Consider the following 23,628-nt stretch of genomic DNA (forward strand, 5'->3'; position numbering starts at 1 on the left):
AGGATTTGCTCTTATTGTTTAATAATGTCTTCTTGACTAATTGGTGGGAAGCATCAACCAGGTCCAGGGCTTTTTTGGCCCTGGCACCAGCCTGGTGGAACTCTCTGTGTGTGGAGAACCAGGCCCAGTGGGATTTGTTGTCATTCTGCCGGGCCTGTAAGACAGAAATATTCCACCAGACATGTGGTGGTTGAGGTGGGAGGACCATCCACCTGACCTCCTGCCGTAAGGGGACATACGCCCCCCTAGTTTTGCTGCTATTGTCAACTGGCCATCCTACCATGAGCTTTGTTGATGTTGGAGAGTCATTGCAAAATGTACACTGCTGTTTTTATGATTATTTATTGAAAATTTTATTGTTATGCTATCACGTTTGATCTTTGTGTTTTGGTTGTAATCTGCTCCAGTCCCACTTGCAGGGTGAACGGACAATCAATCAATCAATCAATCAATCAATCAATCAATCAATCAATCAATCAATCAATCATTACATGACCTCCCTTCCTCAGAGTAGAAAGGATGTTAAGGGTAGGAATCAGCTGCCTAGGGAGGTGGTAAGCTCCCCATCACTGGCAGTTTTCAAGATGAGGCTGAATGAATACTTGTCAGAGATGCTTTAGGCTGATCCTGCACTGGGCAGGGGGTTGGACTAGATGGTCTGTATGGCCCCTTCCAACTCTATGATTCTATGAGTCCAACGTTCCTTTAACATCCATTCCCTGTGTTCAGTAAGACCGTCTTCAAAGACCTAGCTATAGAAAAGTGGTGAAGATAGTTTCAAGTTATGTATTTGATGCTAAGAGCAATATTTTACTGTACTTTCTGATCTTCAAAGTTTTCCTTTTTATATCTCAACTAGACAAATATGGAGTGCCTTATCCTCCTTTGTTTTTTCTAAAAAAGTCCTACTGGTTTAAATCAAGAAGCAGCTATATTCAAGAACAAAGCCATAGCAATATCTTCAGTGATAACGTTGAACCCGTATCGCCTGAATTTGATGCAAAAGAATCCATCAGGTAAAAGAAATATTGTACAGGATATATTGCGTATAATTATTTTTTAGCATGATGTGGGTTTCAAGTGGATGTACTTTTAGAAATTTTGACCTTGATCCAGGGACTTGTGTAGTGAAAACCTTTCATATGATTTTATCAAAGATTGTTTTCTTTCCAAAGAGAAAGGTACAAGCAGAATTGTACTGTAGTTGTTAAAACATAAATGAAGAAGATTCAAGTTTGTGGATCAGATTGTTTATTGAAGATGACAACCAGCTGAACTTTTGCCCCATGGAAATGTACACGCCCATATAACTTTTGTAGCGGGGCGCTGAAAGCTAAATCTGGACTGAATTTGAAACAGCTGCAAGTCAGTCAAAGCTGGGCCTTTCTCCCTTGGAAATGATGGCTGGGAGGATGGGAGAAGTGACTGTAGTTCAGTAATGTACTAACAATGGATTGCTTCTCAATCTTTTAGAATCAATAATATTAAAAAAACATATGAAGAGAAGAACATGAAAACAGAAGCTCTGAGAGGTGAGATATCTTCAGTTGCTTTCCAATCTACCTAAAAAAGAAATAAAATCCGACCCTCCTCTTCCAGTGTCCCAGAGCCTTTAGTTTTCCAATGATTTGCTTAAGAAAATTCACTGGCGTCTATTGATCTGGCAGCCTATATGTTTCTAAACTTGCTGCCAATGGAAGAAAAGTGCGAGCAGGAGATGGCGCAATATTTTTTCTCTTTAAACCATCGTGATGGTTTGCTCTTTGGCAATTTAGACAAGCCTTGAACCTTTGAAAGACCAAATATTTGCTCTTTGCTTACACTCGTTTATTTAAAAAAATAAAGTGGGGAAAGTATTACCAAAAATCAGCAACACACAGAAAATAATGGCTTTAAAAAAATTAAATGGGGAAAGTATTCCAAAAAAAGTAGCGACACTTCCCAGAAGTGATGTCATCACGCTTGCAGGAGCGCGTGTGTGTGCACCCCCCGCCTACACACACACACACCAGAGGTAAATGCCATGAGCCAGTCCCCCACCGGGAGGTTGAGAGGGTCTGGCAACCCTAAACCAATTGTTTACCAACTGACAGCCTCCTTATAACAATGCCACCTAACAGAACTCAATACCCCTCCTTGATATATGATAATGTAAACTAAAAACACGTAAACTAAATGTAAACTAAACACATTTCTAAAGCACCATGACGAAGTAATTTTTCCAAAAAGATATTGGAGAAGCCATGCCTTATATGACAGAGGCCCTCTTAAACATTCTTGTGTCCACTTTCACTTGTTCTCAACTCCGCCCATTTTAAGCTTGACTCTTCCTTACATTGGCTGAATCCACACACCTGCAGAGCATCCCGGCGTTGTGCTAAATGTTCGCTAAACACCCGGAAGTGTAGCATCTTTCTAGCGCGTTACATTTAGTGTAACGCCGGGACGCTCCGCGGGTGTGTGGATTCAGCCTACATCTTCAATGGAGGTGCATTTGTTTAATACAGTTTCATGGTTCCCGATGTGCATTAGAGCAAACGGAACATGAGAGTGACATCGTATTGTCCTAACACAGTTTCTTCCATACTAGGCTTGTCCTTGAATATTTACGAAGGCCAGATCACCGCAATTCTTGGTCACAGTGGAGCTGGAAAAACGACGCTGCTAAACATTCTCAGTGGGTTTTCCAACCCATCTGCTGGTAAGAATCAAAGCTTCAAGCCGAAGAAGGCTGTCTCCTCAATCCTAATTGGAAATTCTGAGAAATGATCCTTATTAGTATCAATAAGACTGCTTTTCAAAAAGCCATACTCAAGAATCGTCTTCCGTGTCTCCTTTCTTTCTATCAAATCCTTTAGAAAGATAGTAGTTAATACTCTCTGGAAAAGTCAGTAGTGCTAGGAAGAGTTGACGGTGGTAGAAAAACAGGAAGACCCAAAACAAGATGGCTTGACTCAATAAACGAAGCCACATCCTCCAGTTTGCAAGATCTTAGCAAGTCTGTTAAGGATAGGACGTTTTGGAGGTCTTTCATTAATCGGGTGGCCATTGGTTGGAGATGACTTGACAGCAAATAACACACACATCAATATCTGTTGCAATGATTGTGAGAACTGACCTTTTATAAAATGATGGAGTCAGTAGTAGTTGAATCCTATCACGTATAAAAATAAATTATTCGCACCCAATCCCAAAACCTAGTATTCCAGACCAAAGCTAGCAGGAAAACTGGAAAGGAAAACTGGAGGAAGCCAGTTCAAGCTCTTAAGAACTTAAAGGGTTCTTGAAGGGGAGATCTGGGGAAAGGGTATTATCCCAGTAATTGTTGCTTTCCACCCGTTGTTAGAATAAAGGACACTTTGGATATTTGAGGGTAGTATGTTTCTCTTTGTATTGGAATCAGAATGTGCATGGTCTCTACTGAACTAAATGTCTGTGCCTCTTGTCTGGAAGCCTTTTACACTCTTAATATAGGAAATAGTTGCATCATTTACAAAGAATTGTATACAGTTGACAAACGAAGACAGTTTGTTGAAATGGGTCTGGTCTTCTATCTTAGAAGAATTTTATATATGATGATCATTTTTGTTATACTCGTCATATATTTATTAAATAATATTTATTTAATGTAGTCTTTATTGTGTTAAAAATAATTTAATTTTTACATATATACCTCAGGTTTTTTGTTGTCTGAATTTTTGTATTACTTTCAACATGCCACCCCCCACCACCACCTCTTGCTGTGCTGTTCCATATCAAGAGCTCCCTGCATGTATACAACTAGCATATCAGGCACAGAGAGGATTACCAACCTCCACGTGTGACCTGGAGATATCCTGGAATTAAAACAGATCTCCAGACTAGAGAGATCAGTTCCCTTGGATAAAGTGGCTGCTTTGGGGGGTGGACTGTGTGGCATTATACCCTGCTGAGATCCCTCCTCTCCCCCAACCCCACCTTCACCAGGCTGCACCCTAAAATCTCCAGGAATTTTTCAACCTGGAGTTGGCAACCCTTGACAGAGAGGATTTAGACCTGCCCACTAATCAGGGTGTTATTTTTTTTTTACTTACAAAAAATTGTTTTTGGAGGGAGAATTCCAAATTGAGATCCCCTACCTCAAGTGTCACAGTTCATTCTATCACCTCAGCATCTTCTCATTCCTAACTCTTCTATATCCTGTATGGACCAGGCCGCAGCCAGAAGCCATCGCCACAGTGAATTCCACAAATGCCGTAAGCATTAGTTGTGGCCCTAAACTCCAGCTGGCTCAGAGCATTCTATTCTGATTCTGGGTAGCTTCTGTTTCCATTATTCAAACTAACTTATCCTCATCTGCCTCTATGGATGTGGCTATGAGGAGAACTTAACAGTGGTTCAACAGTAGCAAGAAGGTTGGAGTACTTCTGTTTGCTTTATCCAAATAGCCACATTATGATTCAACATTTCTTCATTTATATATTTAGGTTCTGCAACAATATTTAAGTATAATATAACCAAAAGGGAAGACATGGAGGAAATTCGGAAGATCAGTGCTGTTTGTCCGCAATTCAATGTTCAATTTGAATTTTTAACAGTGAAGGAAAACTTAAAGACTTTTGCTAAATTGAAGGGAGTTCCATCCAATGACGTAGAAAATCAGGTAGGTATACGTTTGTTTTTTGTGTATGTGAGTGTGTGTATTCAGTTGGAAAGAATTTCTGTTTTACATATATGTAAAGGAGGTATATAGTTGTGAGGAAATACATGTATCTGTGCATGGAAGTTCAGTTGAGAGTCTTTAGGTAAAAATAAAAAGAGTAAGAAATAATAGTGATATTATGGTGGGGGTCTGCTATAGACCACCAAGCCAGGCAGTGGACTTGGATGAGACCCACCTAGAACAAATTACAACGTTCTCAAAGAGACGGGATCTAGTCGTCATGGGGGATTTCAATTACCTGGATATCTGTTGGAAGTCTAACTCTGCTGAAAACGAAAGGTCAAATAAATGCCTGACTTATCTTGCTGGCATCTTCATTTTTCAGAAAGTGGAGAGGGAAACAAGGGGTTCTGCTATCTTGGACTTGATTCTCACCAGCAGGGAAGAACTGGTTGACGAGGTGAAAGTAGCGGGCACCCTGGGTAGCAGTGACCATGTAATTTTGGAATTCACAGTCTTGGGAAGGGAAAAGCTGTACATAGACATATAGGTTGGACTTCAAGAAAGCAAATTTTCACAAACTGAAAGCTACGCTGGGTAGAATCACATGGTCAGAAATACTTATGGAGAAGGGATCTCAAGAGGGGTGGGAGTTTCTTAAAAGCAAAATATTGAAAGCACAATCACAAATGATTCCTATGAGAAGAATGGAAGGAGACTAAAGAAGCCAAGTTGGCTCCATAAACAGCTTTCTAATGTGTTGAGAAATAAAAAAGGAAGGAGGGCCCTATAACTAGAGATGGGCACAAACAGGGGGGAAAATTAACACAATATTCATTGTTCATTGCCATCCACGAACAGTGATTCACAAACATCGATAAACATGACCTATTCACAAACATGTTCATGGTTGGATTTTTGTTGGGGCCCCTTGGGACTTAGAGAGCCCATATTCACAGGGAATGTTCAGAAGGCTCTCCTCCAGCCATCATCCAAGTTTGGTCAAGATTGCAATACAGAGCTCAGAGTTATACATTCCCAAAGCTGGCACCCCCAGGAAACTCCCATTCAATACAATAGGAGCCATCAGTTGACTTTGGCCTCATTTCAAGAGGTGGTCTGCAGACCCCTAGTGGAATTGGGGAGGCAGTGGCCAGCCGCCTCCCTTTCTAGGTGGCGGGGGTTGGCCACACAATACCAATAATAAATATTAGCTTGTATGCCATTAGAGGTATTTGAATTGAATTGAATAAATAATAGCTTGGCCCTAGAGCCTACAGAGGCCCTGGAGCCAGAGGTAGGGAGCAGAGCCCTAGCCCAGCACTCCCAGAAACCTGACCAGATCAGGCAATGAAACTACTACTAATAATAGTCAGAGTGAGTCCTCAGCAGAGGTGCCCACTGAGCTTGGCCCCAGGGCCTGGCAGCAGCCCTGGAACCAAAGGGAGGGGGTAGAGCCCTAGCCCAGCAGTCCCAGAAACCTGACCCGATCAGGCAGGACAGGCATTAACATTCACTGTGAGCCCTCAGCCAATATGCCCACTCAGCGTGGCCCCAGAGCCTAGCAGCAGCCCTGGAACCTGAGGGGGTAGATCCCTATCCCACCACACACAAACAAAAAAATTCAAGCTCCAATGCACTCTCCCTGTTTCTCTCTCAAAATGCCAGCAACAGCTCTCTCCCACTCCACTGTCTGCTGAAACTGAAAGCCAGAGCTGAGAGCACAGTGCCTTTTATAACCAGAGTTCCCATAGAGCAAAACAGGAGGTCTGTAGTTGGCAGTTAGAACTGCCTAACAGGGTTTGGAGGGATGAGCTTGGTCTTCCCATGGCTACAGAAGACTCCCCCTCCCTCTGCGCTTTGCTCCCATGTAACAAATTTGGAGCTCCACACTTGGAAGGAAGACCTGTCTATCAAGCTGAGCTTAGATTGGGGTTTCCAGGGCAACAGAAGGAGTTCAGACAGAGTTCAGACAGTCCCTGCCTACGTTGCCAAGGGAATTGATTGAAGGTGCCAGACTGTCTGGCTTAATGAATGGCTGACAAACACAATGAACAGGGCTTGGAATGAACATGTTTGTTCAGAATGGGTCCTCACAAACAGCTTGCTTGCAAACAGCAGAACGGGCTGTACGTGGCCTTTTTTTGTTTGTATTGCTGTTCATACCCATCTCTACTTATAACCAAGGATGATATTTGTCAGGGCTTGCCACGGCATCTGCTGGGCAGGGCACCAGGCAGACGGCTCCTGACATCACAGGGGAGCCAGGGAGTCTGCAGGACCCCGCTCTGTGGAAGGAGGGGCAGTATACATCACCCTGACTCCCTCTCAGTCCACTCACTGGCCTGCTCAACCTGGCCTCCTTATCCCCTGTGTCCTCCATCGTGTCCTCCTTCCAAAACTCCCCTCGTTTTCCACTCTCCTTCTCACCTTGGCTCTCACACTGCTTCACTCCTTCTCAAACCCCACCACCCCCAGAGCTCTTCCCAGCCACCCTTTATAGGGTTTCCTCTCTCCACCCCGCCCTCCTTCCAGGCTTGTTCCCTCTCCTGACTGGGCCCAGCTGTGCATTCCTCCAGGTGTTTCCCTCCAACCACTAATCCCTTCTGGGCTCCTTTGCCTTGCTGGCAGGGTGGGGTTGAGTGTGAGCCATCCCCAGCTGAGGGCTCCTTGGCCTTGCTCATGAGGAGCTGCCCCAGCCAGCCTCTGTGCTATTGAGCTTGCCTGGCCTTGCTCACGAGGAGCTGCCCCAGCCACTGAGCTACTGAGCTTGCCTGGCCTTGCTCACGAGGAGCTGCCTTAGCCAGCTTCTGTGCTGCCTGCTCAGCAATGCTGGGCGGGGCTACCCATCTCCTCCCCCAGAATGCCTGTGGCAGCCCCCCCTGGAGAGGCTTGGCTTCTAGCAACGCATGAGCCAGGTTGCTGTCTTCTAGCCATGGTGTGGCTCTGGGCTGTAGAGGCTGCTTCCTCTCCCTGCCAGGTAAGGGCTCTGCTTGGGCTGCTGCTGCTGGACCCACATTCCCCCGGCTGTGGCCCTTTCCCTCTGGCCTGCCTAGCCCCCTCTCTTCCCCCTAGAAGGTGGGACTGGCTGGTCTCTCCTTGCCCCCTCCACCCCTCTGAGGTTCTGGCCTTTTACCCCTTCCCCCTGGAGTAGTTAGGTTCTGGCCCTGGTTGCCGGCCTGGGGGGTGGGGTTGCTGCCACCCTTTTGTCCCCTGCTGTTCCCTCTTGTCAAGTCTGGGGGCTGGGGCTCAGACCCCGGACAATATAAACAAATAACCAAAACTTATAGAGAGGGTGTTAGAAAAGCTAAAGCTCAGTCTGAGCTTAGGCTAGCAAGAGATGCTAAAAACAACAAAAAAGGGTTCTTCACTTATGTTCAAAGTAAGAAAAAGAACAAGGACATGGAAGGCCCACTGCGGGGACAGGGAAGTGAAATTGTAACAAATGATGAAGAGAGGGCAGAACCAGCTAAATCCCTACTTTCCTCAGTCTTCTTCTGCAAGGGAGATGGTACTCAACATGGCAATAACAAAAGGCATGATGGAGGGAGTTACAGCCTAGGATCGACATGAGGTAGTACATAAGTACTTTGTTTCTTTAAATGAAACTAAGTCCTCAGGGCCAGATGAATTGCATCCAAGGATACTAAAAGAACTCGCAGATGAAATTTCTGAGCCTCTGTCCATTATTTTTTAGAATTCTTGGAGACCAGGCGAGGTGCCAGAAGATTGGAGGCAGGCAAATGTTGGGAAACAAGGCTGTGTTGACTCTCTTCTGCTGAAAAGTTCTTGTATTTTGGTTCTTATTCATGCAGTGTCCAGACAGGCAGTCCAGGGAGTGGTGGGCTGTCTGGCAGCATCTTGTTTCCCTTAATGGCAAGTCTGTCTGCACTCATCATAGAGTCAGTTGGATCCAAAGGAGAGAGATTGAGCCCTTAGCATTAACTTGGTGGGATTTCTGTTAACCCAGCGTTAAATGATGCGGAGGTAGCAGGCATATGCATTGCACACTCACGCACACTCACGCACACAGGAAATACAAAGCTACTATATCGTTAAATTCTCAGGCATTATAGTAAACTCTAAACAATCATTAGGTCTACATATAAGCTTCATTTGGAGTTTCAACCAACCAGCATAATGAAAAGGAGATCTGGAAGAAGTATCCAAAATACCAATGTTTAACATTGTATTTATATATTTTCCAGGTGCAAAAATTATTGACCCTATTGGATATGAATGCCATTCAAGACTCCCTAGCTTATCGTTTAAGTGGTGGACAGAAACGAAAACTATCTCTCGGAATGACTTTGTTAGGAGAACCACAGGTGAACTAGATACACACACCTGTTGCATGTTTCATTTTTGAATTACGTTTTCATTTAGAAAGAAGAGGATAATTTCCCCATATTTCTGATAGTCTGGAAAATGCAAAAATTCTAAGCTGTATGATCCCCTAGAAAAGAAATGATAGTCTCGGGACTATAATGTTTTTATCCTAATGAATGATGCATGAATGCATATATCTTACTGCTCTGTGGCTAGTTCAGAAATTCCTTAATACTTAATTCTGATCTATGTTACTGTCTATTCTTAGGAAATACATGTTGTGGATTCCTTCTATTCAGAAGGTGGAAGATTTTATTAATCCTTCACTTTGGGGGGCAAATCTGCTTTTCTTTTTATCGCAAAATAGCAAAGAGTCCAGTAGCACCTTTAAGACTAACCAACTTTATTGTAACACAAGCTTTCGAGAGCCACAGCTCTCTTTGTCAGATGTATCTGATGAAGAGAGCTGTGGTTCTTGAAAGCTTATGCTACAATAAAGTTGGTTAGTCTTAAAGATGCTACTGGACTTTTTGCTATTTCGCTACTGCAGACTAACACAGCTGACTCCTCTGGATCTATGACCTTTTTATGACAGATCACCTTAGGCTTTCTGCACAAAATGAAGTATTGACATTTGAACAAAATTAGTTCTGAATCTGACCACGAAGAGTAATGTGGATTTCTTTTTCTAAAAAAAATAAAGCCACAAAATTATACTGTTTTTAGATCCTCTTAAAAAAATAAATGTCAGCACTGCATATTGATTGCAAATTTCTGAATAAGTTTGAACTGAAAAATGTCATCACGCTCCATCACCCAGGTCTTATTACTAGATGAGCCGACTGCAGGATTGGATCCTTACTCTAGACAGCTAGTTTGGGCCCTGTTGAACGAGCGCAAAGCGGGTCGCATAATTCTCTTCACTACACAGTTCATGGACGAAGCTGATATTCTTGCTGGTGAGCAGTTTATAAGTATGAGCAAAAAATGTAGGTCAACGAAAGAGACTATGACGAGGTTTTGAGGATATGGTTTTATTTATTTTTATTTTATTTTATTGGATTTATATTCCGCTCTCCTTGAAGACCCGGCTCAGAGCAGATCACAAAAAAGGAATAAAACAGTAGCACAATAATTAAAACATGTTCAATAAGAACATTGCAGCATTCCTATTGCACAATCCCGCTATATACACGAAACTCCTGGGGGCGGGTGGCAAACTGTTGAGATTCAGCAGACCAGGGGGATCAAACCCACCCCGCCCCCTGGTGGGAGGCTGATTGGGGAGGAGAGGGTGCTTGCCTAAACCACTGTATGCCGGGCGGAACAACTCCATCTTGCAGGCCCGGTGGAAAGATAGCAAATCCTGCTGAGTCCAAGTCTCTACAGACAGAGAGTTCCACCAGGTTGATGCTAGGGTCGGAAAAGCCCTGGCCCTGGTTGAGGCAAGACAAACCTCCCTGGGGCTGGAGACCACCAGCAGATGATGATTTGCTGAATGAAGGTCTCTCTGGGGAACATAAGGCAAGAGGTGGTCCCACAGGTATGCTGGCTCCAGGTTATATGCTGGTCCCAGTTTCTATAACCATCTCTACAAGAGGATGGTGCTGTTGCACCTCTGAGTACTTGGGTTGGTTCTGTATTAGTTCTAGTTGTTTTTTAATGTTCTGTGGTGTTTTACTTTTCAAGATCTGTACTGGAAACCAATCGAAAACCTTTTATTAAAGCTTCCCCCCCCCCAATAAGTGTATTACAACTGGTGGCAGCAGTTTCAAGATGGCAAAAGCTTTATTTCCTGAGCAAAAATTTTACTGGTCACTGAGTGACAAATGACACTTGAATGGCAAGTGTATTCCTCCCTGTTCACTTGCCCTCCATTTGCTCTCCACTCAATCCACTTGCCATTCAAGTGTCATTTGTCACTTGTAGCTTGTCCCTCAAATGGGCCTGGAAACAGCATGTACCTGGCTGATTTTGAGCATCTGGTCTCTGCGCACTCTAAGAGCCAAGCTACAAGTGACACCTTACGCAGGTTGGACACATGTCAGCTTCCCTCAAGTTTTGATGGGAAATGTAGGCATCCTGGTTTTACAGCTTGGCTCTCCATTACAGCTGCAAGACCGGGATGCCTACATTTCCCATCAAAACTTGAGGGAAGCTGACATGTGTCCAACTTGTGTCAGGCGTCACTTGTAGCTTGGCTCTAAGTCAGCATGGCAGAAAGCTCTGAGAAAAAGGCCATGCTGTGCATGTTATCTAATGAATGATAGGACATCCAAGCTGGGATTTCTGTAGTGCTAGGGGCTGGGCTGTGATTGGGTGCTGGGGAGGGGCTTGTCTCTGCTGGGGAGGGAGGTAATTGGTTATGGCTGTAATTCTGCCATGGCTGGGCAGGGTCAGGCCTGGGGGGAGGGACTTGGCCCTTCCATTATATGAGAATCTATGGGTTACACCATGTTTTCTGCTGGCAGGAAGACACTTGCAGAAACGCTTTTAGTTTACAGATTATATGCCTTCCTAAATAGCATGCCCCTTTCTTCATTCCCTGGTGTGTAATATGCTGCCTCCTTACCTTTCCTATCACTCCCAAGGCTTTAGATCTCTTGGCTTATTCCAAAGTATAGAATTAATTTTATATAGTTATTTTTGGTAAAATAACAGAACGGACAGCACATGGGAGGGGGTTGTCACTGTGATGTAAAAGAGAATCCTTTATTCTAAACAGCTACTTTTCTTAAATAACTTTTATACTTCTTAATAAACTGTAAGTCCTAAACTTGGGGATTTTCCCTAATGTAAGTTTCCCAGCAGTATTCCTTTACCAACTCCTGGCTCCCAATTTACGTAGAGCCTTTTCTCTGGCCAGATTTAATATTCTTCCTTCAGCCATTTTATCTTGCAGATTTCATGGGATTCCTTATTGTAGCAGGTGTTGTCCTTGTTTGATGGACTGTGTTGAAACTGTTTCCCATGTTCTTCTCCAGTGCTCTTTTTATCTGGCGCCACGCCGGGATCTTCTACATCCTATATTAGCCCAACTTTCGGAGTTTTCTGATGATTTTAAGGTTCAGTTTCTGCTTGACAACCCAGATGGGGAAATAACTGAAATAGCAGCAAAGTTTCTCTACAGTGCCATGGCTATACGCCGTGACAAGTAATATTCCGTACTGGTTCTGCTGCACTGTTGCCCTGCTCCTATCTGTATTTTAATCTCATTTTGTATGGAGTCTCTGTATTTAAAATTTTGTATTTTATATATGCCAATAAAGGCTTGCTTGACTGACTGACAATAAACTGTAAGTAGACATAGACACACAGGCTTATTCTCCACATCTGCACACTTCTCTAGCGCCTAGAGTTCTCATTTCCCTGGTGGGGGCGGGGATCGCCCAATCCCAGCCCCTGCCACCTCTCACCTGGCTGGCAGAGGGGAAAAGATGTGGGAATGGGCCCAGGGAAACTCGCAAGGCACTCCTGCATGCTCCAGAACACTTCCTCATTGCACTGGTGAAAAGCAGAACCAACAAGTTGTGCACGGGCCCAGTTTAGTAAAAACCGGACCCCAATCTAGTATTCGTAGCTGTTTTTTACTAAAGTGGCCCCACAAACAAACTGTCGCTTCTGCATTGTGCCAGGAATGATGTGATTCCTGGCATGAAGAGGAAGTTCTCTAAAATGCAGGTCCCTGTCTACAAGCCCCCCACCCACAACTGGCTACAGACTTACCTTCCATGTGCTCAGAATTAATATAGGTGCGCTTCTGGGGACCCTCTACCATTTTCCAAAAACCATTATCATTTTACCATAGAGTCTTTGCAGAGCGCAAGAACATCCGCTATCATATCTGGTTGAAACCAGAAGTTAAATCAATTGCTGGGAAGCCTCCCCAATATAGCATCTCTATTATATAAATATCTCTACCATAGAGTGGCATTGTTAAAATCTAAGTTGGTTCTGAATTGGTTCTAATTATTGTTCTATGAAAGTTGGCTGTTTCATTGTAGTAACTGTTTTTATGCTCTGTGCTGGAGAAGTTGGAAACCATTTAAACAAGTGGTTACAGAATGTTTTTTTGTAATACATCGTCTGGACTATTCCTGTTTGTATTTCTTTTGGAACAAATTTTTTCCCCCCTGCATTGCACAAGGCGTTCCAGAACCTTAATGAATATTAAGATAGTAAATTTCCGATTGCCTATGTATTAAAGAGGCTGCAGCTGTTTACCCTCCTTTCCAATGTACAGAACTTCTCTCAGGTTTGTTCATCCCATCTTCCTGAGGCTTTCACTATTTTAGATATAAGCATTGATTCCTTTAATTCTTTTAATTCTCTTTTAAAAGAAGGCTTTCTCTTTCATTTCTCTTTGAAGAGAAATCCAACGCACCCTTTGGGAACTTCAAGCCCTTTCTGGGTGGTGGTCTAGTAGGAGGATAGAAAAGTCTGGGAAGACATTACCTGCCTCTGAGCATCCACCGAGTGAGATTTTGCAGGAGCTCCCTTCCTGCCCCTCCTCTCATTAAATTTCTCTTTGATCAAAAACAAAATTAATTTAAAAACTGACTCCAAATTCCTAACAAGATAAAAAGAAGTTTAGGGAGAAATTTGGTAAAGAGGAATCAAGGGAGAAAAATCAAAAAGAGTCCAGTAGCACCTTTAAGACTAACCAATTTTATTGTAGCATAAGCTTTCGAGAATCAAGTTCTCTTCGTCAGATGCATGATCCGAACTGGGCAAATACAGAAGAGGAGGAGGGAGAGGGGAGAGAAGGGTATATATATCAGAAGGGGACAAGATGCAATTAGTGGGGAGGCAACCAAAACATTCCTTTGCTAGTAAATGTAAACATCTCCTTTTGGTGTGGAGTCAGTTTGCCGTGTTAGTTTGTAGCAGTATAAGCATCCAATTCCTATGTAGTATAAGCCTTCTATAACCACAGCTCTCCCTGCCAGATGCATCTGACAAAGAGAGCTGTGGTCCCCAAAAGCCCATACCAGGCGCCACTGGGCTCCCCCAGACTACTGTAAAGGAAATCTGTTACCTGTGATAATGTGATAACCATTCATAGTCTCTATTCAGTCCCAGCTTGACAGAGTCAAATTTGCATATGAATCCCAATACAGCAGCCTCCTGTTGGATTTTGTTTTTGAGAAAAATGTAAAGCTCCCAAAATTGTGAATCCTGTCTAACTGCTCACTGCCCATAGACTGAAAAACGATCTGATGTGGAAGACGAAGATTCAATTATAGTATCTTTGGAGATTTTGCGATCATCTATAAATTTTTTTGCCAGTTCTGCTTCCACTGAGTTTTAAACATGCATGTAGCAATCTGGCTTCACAACTTCAAGTTTTCCTGGATGAGGCAAATTGCTTAGATCTTTTCCAATCTGGATTTAGGCCTGGTTATGGGACTGAAACTGGTTTTGTCGCCCTGACAGATGCCTAAATGCAAGGGAATGCAAGGCTGTTGATTCTCATAGACTTCTCAGAGGCTTTAGATATCATCAGTCATTGTATTATTCTGGACAGCCTTTCCAGGCAAGGATTGGGAAGGACTGCTCAGCATGGGGTTGCCAACCTCCAGGTAGTGGCTGGAGATCTCCTGGAATTACAACTGATCTCCAGGCCGCAGAGATCAGTTCACCTGGAGAAAATGGCTACTTTGGGGGGCAGGGTGGATTCTATGGAATTATGCCATGCCAAGGTCCTTTCCCTTCCCAAACCCCACTTTCTCCAGGTTTCTCCAGGTTTCACCCCCTAGATCTCCAGTAATTTCCCAACTTGGAGCTGGCAACCCTATCTCAGCAGCAGTTCCAGTAATACCTAGAGGGTAGGTTTTAGAAGGTATTCTTGGGGGACTGCTGCTCTGCCTCTTGACCTTTGGCCTCTGGGGTCCTCCAACTTCTATCCTGTCCCCCATGCTTTTTAACATTGACATGAAACTACAACGGGAGGGTCATCCTGGGATTTGTGCAAGGTTGTCATCAATATGCAGAAGACTCTCAGTTCTATCCTGCACTTCCAGCTGATCCCAGGGAAGCTGTAGAAACCCTGAATCAGTGCCTGGAGCCAGTTTGGGAGTGGATGTGGGTTAACAAACTGAAGCTTAATCTCAACAAGAGAGCAGTACTACTGGGAAGTGGAAAGTCTGACCCAGGATTTAAGGTGTCATCTGTAGAGATGGACACGAACAGCAATACGAACTAAAAAAAGCCACGAACGGCCCAATCATCTGTTTGCAAACAAGCTGTTCATGAGGCCCCATTCTAAACAAACAGGTGGTCATTGCAAGCCTCGTTCGTTGCTGTTTGTTGCTGTTCATCAAACCAGACAGTCTGGCACCTGCAATCAATTCCCTTGGCAACCGGAGGCAGGGACTGCCTGAACTCTGTCTGAACTCCTGCTGTTGCCCTGGAAACCCCAATCTAAGCCCAATTTAGCTTGATAGGCTGGCCTTCCTTTCAAGTGTGGAGCTCCAAATTTGTTACAAGGAAGCAAAGAGCAGGGGGGAGGGGGACTCCCAGCTCTGGTTTTGCAGACAGTGAGGGAGAGACAGTTGCTGTTGGCATTTTGAGAGAGAGACAGGGAGAGTGCATTAGAGCTTGGATTTTCTTTGTGTGTGGTGGGATAGGGATCTACCTCTTCAAGTTCCAGGGCTGCTGCCAGGCTCTGGGCCAAGCTATTATTTATTACTAGTACCTTTCCTGTTGCCTGCTCAGGTAAGGTTTCTGGGTATGGTAGGGATCTTGATGGCTGAAGGAGGGCCTGCTGACCCCCACAAACAATGAACAATGAACATGTTCGTGACAGGATCATGTTCATCAGTGTTGTTGTTCATTGTTCGTGGATGGCAAAGAACAATGAACACTATATTCAGGTTTTTTTCTGTTCGTGCCCATGTCTAGTCATGTGTTCTGGATGGGGTTGCACTCCCCTTGAAGGAACTGGTTTGTAGCTTGGGGGTGCTCATGGACACAGACCTACTACTGGATGAACAAATGGCATCATGGCTAGGCACGCCTTTTACCAGCTTTGACTGGTTAGCCCACTATAAAACAAAAGGAAGCTCCCTTAGCAACAAACTGAATAATGAACTTGATTGCACCATCGGATATTTCTGTATTGGCCGATTGTGAGCTGTTTATTGCACATTGTTTATTTCTGTGATTTGATATGCTTATAATAGTATTGTTATTTATTCATTGCACTGTGCCACTTTAATACACTAGAATTTCAGAACCTGACTGACTGTATCCCTTAGCTGTGGGTTTCCACTTTGATTATTCATTTTGACTGGTTAGCCAGCTGCAGACTTCCCTGGGCAGGAAACATCTGGCCACTGTGGTACATGCCAAGTCATCTACATGAGGCTGCTCTTGAAAAGTTTCTGAAAACTTCAGTTAATGCAGAATGCTGCATCTGGGATGTTGACTGGAGTGGGTTGCAGGGAACATATCACTCTTATCTTGGCTCATCTGCAATGGTTCCCAATCTGCTTCTGTGCAATTCAGGATACTGGTGCTGACTTTGAAAGCCCTATATGATTTGAGACTAACATACCTGAAGAACCGCTTACTCCCATATGAACTTTCCTGACCACAGCAGTCATCTTTGGAGGACCTGCTTCAGGTGCCTCCACCTTCTGAGATTATGTGGGTAGCAACTAGAGGTGGGCATGAACAGCAAAACAACAACAAAAAGCCACGAACAGCCCAATGAGCTGTTTGCGAGAAAGCTGTTCGTGAGGCCCCGTTCCCGGTGAACATGTGTTCGTTCCAAGCCCTCTCCATGGCGTTTGTCAGCCCTTCGTAAAGCTAGACAGTCTGGCACCTTTCAATCAATTTCCATGGCAACATAGGCATGGACTGTCTGAACTCTCTCTGAACTCCTTCTGGCTTGTAACTGCTTAAAGTAGCTTCCAGCAGACAGTCCAGTTTTTGCCACTGTGAAGAGAAAATGACAGGAAAGGGGGTGACCCATGGATCATGGCTTTCCCAGGGTCCAATCTCTCTGAAACTTGGGGGGTCTTCAGAGGACAATGAGGACTATGTCCCCTGCAACTTTGGTGAGTATTGGACATTGAGGGGTTACAAACTGACCTTCCCAAAGTAGCTTCCAGCAGACAGTCCAGTTTTTGCCACTGTGAAGAGAAAATGACATGAAAGAGGGAAACCCATGGACCATGCCTTTCCCGGCTCAAGTTCAGCTAAGTCCCAAAGGGACCATTCTGGCTCCCACAAACCTCCAACTACGAACATGTTCGTGAACATGTCATGTCCATCCATGTTCGTGAATCCCTGTTCATGGATGGCAACGAACAACGAACATCGTGTTCGTTCCCCCCCCCCCCCCGTTTGTGCCCATCTTTAGTAGCAACCCAGGAGAAACCCTTCACAGTAGTGGCACCAAAAGTCTGGATATCTCTCTCCAGGGAAGTTTGCCTGTCCCCTTCTTTTGCTGTCTTCTGCTAGCAGGGAAAGACTGTTTTGCTTGGCATTCCCTCAGTGATTGCTCCTCCCTCCCCAATGTTTTTAACTGTTGCTTTTATCTTTTGTATTATTTTAAAGTCTTGTTTTAAATTGTTTCAATGATGCATTTATGTGTTGGTTTTAATGGCTTTTAAGATGATATTTTACTGTATATGTTTTAAATTTGTTAGTTGCCTTGGTGGCCCTGTGGGGGCAGAAAGGTGAGGGAGAAATCTTGTTAATAAAATGATAAAAATAATAACCACTTTGGATTCATGTACATGCAAGTATGATACATCATTTGGGCCTTGTCACAGAGATTCATTATTACTGAATGAGATACCTAATAGAAGGAATTTTGTACTCTGTCTCCTCAGACCGGAAAGCTTTCATCTCTCATGGTCGGCTTAAATGCGTTGGTTCCTCTTTATTCCTGAAGAAAAAATGGGGCATTGGCTATCACTTAAGGTACTTTTTTTTTTGCTATGTTGTAGACTTTTATTCTTTTTGCAATGGTAAAATTCACTCCTGGTAAACATATGAAATCAATTAATCATAGATATGTTTCTATTATGACTTGCTATGACCGTTTCAGTAGGTAGGTTTGCCTGCAGCCCTAGAGAGAAATGCCCTGCCCTTTAAGAGAGACTTGGTGTGTGGAAATGGGCAACTAAAACTTTTCATCGCATGATGGTAAATTACAGAACTGGTGAATAATATTCCATCCAATATCTATTAAGGGGACAGGACCTTTTTCCTTTGGGCAGTTAGCAAGCCTATCACTGGTTGAAGTGGTACTGGAAGAGTTTAGGAGCAGTTGAAGGGGCAAAGACTGCAATACTAATACATTTTCCCAGGAATAAGTGTCACTGGATAAAATGGGACTTACTGCTGAGTAGGCCTGCTTAGGCTTGTTTTCAGTGTAACTGGGGGGACATATATTCAGTATAGGATGGTTTTAAACCTGATAACCTCTCTATATAATGTGCTGCCCTAGAGCCAAGCTACAAGTGACACCTGACACAGATTGGACACTTGTCAGCTTCCCTCAAGTTTAGATGGGAAATATAGGCATCCTGGTCTTGCAGCTTGGCTCTCCGACTGCTGTCCAATGAACTTTTCAACTGTCACTTGTCCAACATTCCACCAAGCTGCCTACATTTGCCATCAAAACTTGAGGGAAGCTGACAAGTGTCCAACCTGTGTCAGGCGTCACTTGTAGCTTGGCTCCTCGTCACAGGCAATTTATGGTGACTCTATGGAGTTTTCAAGGCAAGAAGGAATAGAGGTGGTTTGCCATTGCCTGCCTCTGTGTAGCAGCCCTTCTAAGTACTAATCTGGGCCATCCCTGCTTTGTTTCCGAGATACGATACAATTGATCTAGCCTGGGACTCCACAGGTTAGGGTTCAGAAGATTCAGTGCAGAACTACAAGTGACAAAAGGCACAGATTGGACACTTGTCAGCTTCCCTCAAGTTTTGATGGGAAATGTAGGCAGCTTGGCGGAATGTTGGACAAGTGACAGTTGAAAAGTTCATTGGACAGCAGTCGGAGAGCCAAGCTGCAAGACCAGGATGCCTACATTTCCCATCAAAACTTGAGGGAAGCAGACAAGTGTCCAACCGGTGCCTTTTGTCACTTGTAGCTTGGCCACTAGAGAGCTCAAAGAACTTCTATTATAGACAACAACTTTATGTTTATTATATTGTCCCCTCCCCTTAACATATATTAATGAAATATGAGAAGTGAGTTTTCACGCTCTGCATCATTAGCTGTTGTAGCAGAGGGCAGGGGGAGGATTATGCAACACAGACACTGGATTATTTTACATGCTGTTTAGGAAAGGAAGGGGAAAATATATATGTAGCTGCTGCTTTGAGCAACAATCCTGTGTTTTCGGTAATTTCTACTTTTGCCCATCATCTCACAAAATTTGGGAGACACTGCTTTAGAAACATTGGAATAATATTGAGATATTTTGCTCCAGTTAGATAAATCTGAGGTCCTGCGAGCCTGAATTAGATCCTGGATAGCTAATTCAGGAAACTTTATCAGTAAAGTCTTTTTGCCGGGCCTGTAAGACAGAGCTGTTCCGCCAGGCATATGGTTGATGCTAGGCGGAGTCCCCCCATCCAGTTGAGCATGGTCTGTGCTCTCCCCACTAGCGACATCCTCATCTGCTGAGCTCCACTGTAAATGCACTGGTGAAGGTGAAAGGGAGGTGCCTTGTGTATGCATATAGTGCATTTTATTATGCAGCTGAGTATACGTGTCTGTATATATATATATGTATTTTAAATGTTAGGATGTTTATATATTTATAATTTTAAACTGTGTAATTGTTAAATGTGTTTTAAATGTATGTAAATTGTAATCCGCCCTGAGCATGCTGGTGTGGAGAGGGAGGAATATAAATCTAATAAATTAAATTAATTAAATTAAATTAAAGTAATACAAAATTTGGTTGTTTTGGATTAATATATTCTTAATATGAACAGGATGCATGTAAATGAGTTTTGTGACTCTGAGAAGACAACATCCCTTATCAAACGATACATCCCTGCAGCCAAATTGTCTGGAGAACGTGAAAATGAGCGGAGTTATACACTGCCTTTAGAAAACGTGGATAAATTCCCAGGTAAATTATACATTTAAAGAATAAAAACCTTCAAAATTACTTACTGCTTTTATCTGTAGATGCAATTAATTATTTATTTAATGAGTTCTTTCTCAATATTTTTTTCTTTTAAAATTACAATTAAAAGGAATCACACAAGGCTACATTAAGAATTAGGAATCCGAATTTTGAACGAGGAAGTCGAAGCGTAGCTAGGCATGTCTTTATTATTTAATGTTTATTGTCTGAATACAAATTGTTGCTTGCCGTTATTGCCTGTTAGTTGTCTCACAGGTTGGTTGGAGTGATAAGTATGGAGGTAAAATGGGGGTACTGGGAGATAAGATGATGGGACCAGAACAGGCCAGGTAAAGGTGACGATGATAATAATCAACAACCTACTGGGGTTGTAAAGTCTTACTGATAAATGCCAGGTTGATTACAGGAAAAACAACCATCATAGATGTGAAGGCTGACCTGGCATATATCACTGAGACTTGGAAGGGGAGAAGAGTTAACCTCTCCCAACTGTGTGCCTTGTAGTAGTTGGTGATACGCCCAGGTGGTGAGGAGGTGTTGGTATAGTTTATAGGGCCTCTAATTCCCATAGCATAATGCCCTTTGCAAGATATATCTCTTTCTGAGTCTGTGACCGTATGCATGACAGGATTGGGATTCTGTTGGTTTACTAATTGCCCTGCTGTCTAATAATCTCCCCCCTTGAGCTGGGGAGGTGGCGCCCCTAGGCTGGTTATCCTGAGGGACTTCAGTATTCATGTATAGGCTGCTTTGTCAAGAATGGCTCAGGATTTCATGGTCTCCAAGACAACTTTGGGCATTTCTCAAGAAATAATTGTGCAAGTCAGACTTGATCTGGTATTTTGTTCGGGGCAGGGAGAAGGTTATATGAAGGTTGAGAAATAGATGATAGTTCTGTCATTTCTTTGCTTGCTTTTAGTCTCGCAGGGAAGTCAAAACTCTGTGGGTGTGGAGGATCTGTTAAAATGATTCACCCCTTGAATCAGATGGATCCCAATGGCTTTCTGATTACTCTGTGGGATTTTCCTGTTGATAAGTTTGGTTCCCCTCTTGATGCACTAGTTGACCTCTGGAATGAGGAAACGTCTTGCACGGTTGACACATTTCAGTCCTTGGAGCTTTCTTTCAGGTGTTGGAGCCAGGTAGCTCCTTGGTTTACTGAGGTGCAATTAGAAATAAAAAGACAAGGAAGATAGCAACAGTGGAGGGAGACTCGGGATGAATCCAATAACACATAGGCTAAAGTTCACTTCAAAGCCTGTACCATGGGCCGTTTCCACATGGCTCCCCGCTGCTCATAACAACCCGGAATATCACGAAAAAAACACGGAAGATCGCGTTTTCTCGCTTGAGATTTGCACAATGTCATGGGACGTTGCGCAAATCTAGCGTGAGAAAATGCAATCTTCCGTGTTTTTTTCCACGATATTTTGGGTTGTTACGAGCAGCGGGGAGCTGTGTGGAAACGGCCATGGTGGTGATGGCAAAAAAAGAAACAATACTTCCTCATCACCATTTTGCACCTGCACAGTGTAGGCCAGGTGAGCTATTCCAGGTGGTCAGCAGGTAACCATTTTGTTTGACACTTCACAGATAAAATCTCTTGCATCCCTACCAACTTGGATTCCACATTATCTGCTTTTATAATGATCTGTTTTAAATTGTTCATTGCCTTTCACTGGGAAGAAAGGCAAAATATAATTTTTTAAAATGTAGCTTTACCTTTTCTGTAGATCTGTTCCATGACATGGACAACCAGGCAGACCTTGGGATTGTTAATTATGGGGTTACTATGACAACTTTGGAAGATGTCTTCATGAAACTGGAGGACAATGAAACAACTGAAGAAGGTAAAGTTCTGGTTCAAATAATGTACTTTTTGGCAATGACTATTGCTGTGGCTGGAAAACTATGGGTCTGGGGACCACATTTAGGCAGAAAAAAGCACTGTGACATTATTAAAATTCCCTTTCTCAGTTTCTTAGATGTGAGAGAAACTGGGTTAGTCTTTGTGACTGAGGAATGAGGAGTGCAATGCCAATGGTGGTCATGGGGAAGCGGGGAGAGAGGAAGCGGCCATGGAAGGGAAAGGCAAAAGCGAAAACAGATTTTGTGTAAATTGTGTAAACGCTATCACATTTTGATTTTGCATTTTGAAAATTACCTTAGATTATGGAGTTCTTCTGGAAGAGGACGGACGTGGTGCTGATGAAACAGAACAAAATCTACTATTGCTGTCTGATGCGGGAAAGTCAACAGTAAGGGGCATGGAGCTCTGGAGACAACAAGTGTGTGCCATAGCAAGAATGCACTTCTTACAACTCAAGCGGGAGAGCAAATTCTGGAGAAATGTGTAAGTTTCTACAAAATCTGCCTGTTCTTAAGTTTGTTAGGGACAGAGACTGCCCTTGAGATGTGATAGATTGGAAAAACTTGAACGAGGGGTGTCCAGTTCACGTATTTGAAGATATTACATCATACTAGTATAGTAATGGCATAATGAGGACACATTATATCTGAGCAGGTTAGCTATGTACAATGATATAGTTGGAAGTTAGATCCGTTTTTCAGGTTTTGCAGGAATTAGGAGGTTTTCTAGAACAATTTCTCCCTCCTAAATACTACCTGGAAATGGCCTGGCTAGTTGTCTGGATACTTGGCCATGGGTCGCTGGTGCAGTGTGGTGCCTAAAAGCACTGGCTGTTCTGTTGACTATGTGAAGAGATTGTATGTTCGCAAGGATTAGGTGGTTTGTTGCGGTTGTTTTACATTTGTTGCTTCCAGGGGTCATTTTGTAGAAAAGGGGCTGGAGGAACTCATTAGCATAACTCATTAGTATATGCCACACCCCTTGGCATCACCAGAAGTGTGTCATTAGCATAACTGATTTGCATATGCCACACCCCTGACATCACCTATCCTGGCTGTTTTGGACCCAATCCTGGCCATTCAGGGCTGAAATTGGGTCCAAAATGGCAAAAAAAGGGGCTGAAAATGGCTGGAAAAGGGCCCAGAATGGTCAGGATCGGGCCGCTGCTGAGTGTAAGAGTAATCCACCATCCATCAGAAGTCTGATCCGGGCCATTTCAGTCCCAATCCAGGCTGAAACGGGCTCAAACTGGCTGAGAGTCAGGTGGGAAGGGCCACCTGACATGTGACCTCTTTGGGGAACTGCCGGAACTGTGTTCCGGCGTGTTCCGCCCAAAATGAGCCCTGGTTGCTTCTATCTTATGTGCCATTGTTGCTTCTATATTGTGTGCCATTTTTTGTGAAGTAGGTGGGAAAGGAGGAAAACAAGCCTTAACTAAGAGCCATGCAGTGAATCTTGCCTGGGGAGTGGTCAGTAGAATGGAAGTCCAAGGGGAGGGGGGAAGGCAGGCTGATAAATGATTCCGAGAATGCTGGGAAAAAGAAGGGAAAGTGAAGTGACAATTATAGAGGAACTTTGCACTTCTAATCTCCCCTCCCACTTAGCAGCCATGAGTGGTACAGGATGGTGGGCTCCACAATATAAACAAGATAACAATGAAGAGGG

The 23,628-nt window shown here is 43.6% G+C and overlaps 1 protein-coding gene across 5 annotated transcripts in view; it reads left to right on the forward strand.

Annotated features, from left to right (window-relative positions):
• The window catches only part of LOC129328905 (ATP-binding cassette sub-family A member 9-like), a 146,647-nt gene that overhangs the window by 39,093 nt on the left and 83,926 nt on the right, over window positions 1-23,628 (forward strand). For all 5 annotated transcript variants that reach the window (XM_054978220.1, XM_054978219.1, XM_054978221.1 and 2 more), the window contains 10 exons: window positions 860-1,016; window positions 1,474-1,532; window positions 2,591-2,701; window positions 4,467-4,642; window positions 8,851-8,970; window positions 9,792-9,930; window positions 17,815-17,905; window positions 19,936-20,075; window positions 21,827-21,943; window positions 22,263-22,446. In XM_054978220.1, the coding sequence (XP_054834195.1) occupies window positions 860-1,016; window positions 1,474-1,532; window positions 2,591-2,701; window positions 4,467-4,642; window positions 8,851-8,970; window positions 9,792-9,930; window positions 17,815-17,905; window positions 19,936-20,075; window positions 21,827-21,943; window positions 22,263-22,446 (1,294 nt within the window). The remainder of the gene's footprint in view (window positions 1-859; window positions 1,017-1,473; window positions 1,533-2,590; window positions 2,702-4,466; window positions 4,643-8,850; window positions 8,971-9,791; window positions 9,931-17,814; window positions 17,906-19,935; window positions 20,076-21,826; window positions 21,944-22,262; window positions 22,447-23,628) is intronic.

Source organism: Eublepharis macularius, chromosome 4 (assembly GCF_028583425.1).
Source record: "Eublepharis macularius isolate TG4126 chromosome 4, MPM_Emac_v1.0, whole genome shotgun sequence".
Lineage (NCBI taxonomy): Eukaryota > Metazoa > Chordata > Lepidosauria > Squamata > Eublepharidae > Eublepharis > Eublepharis macularius.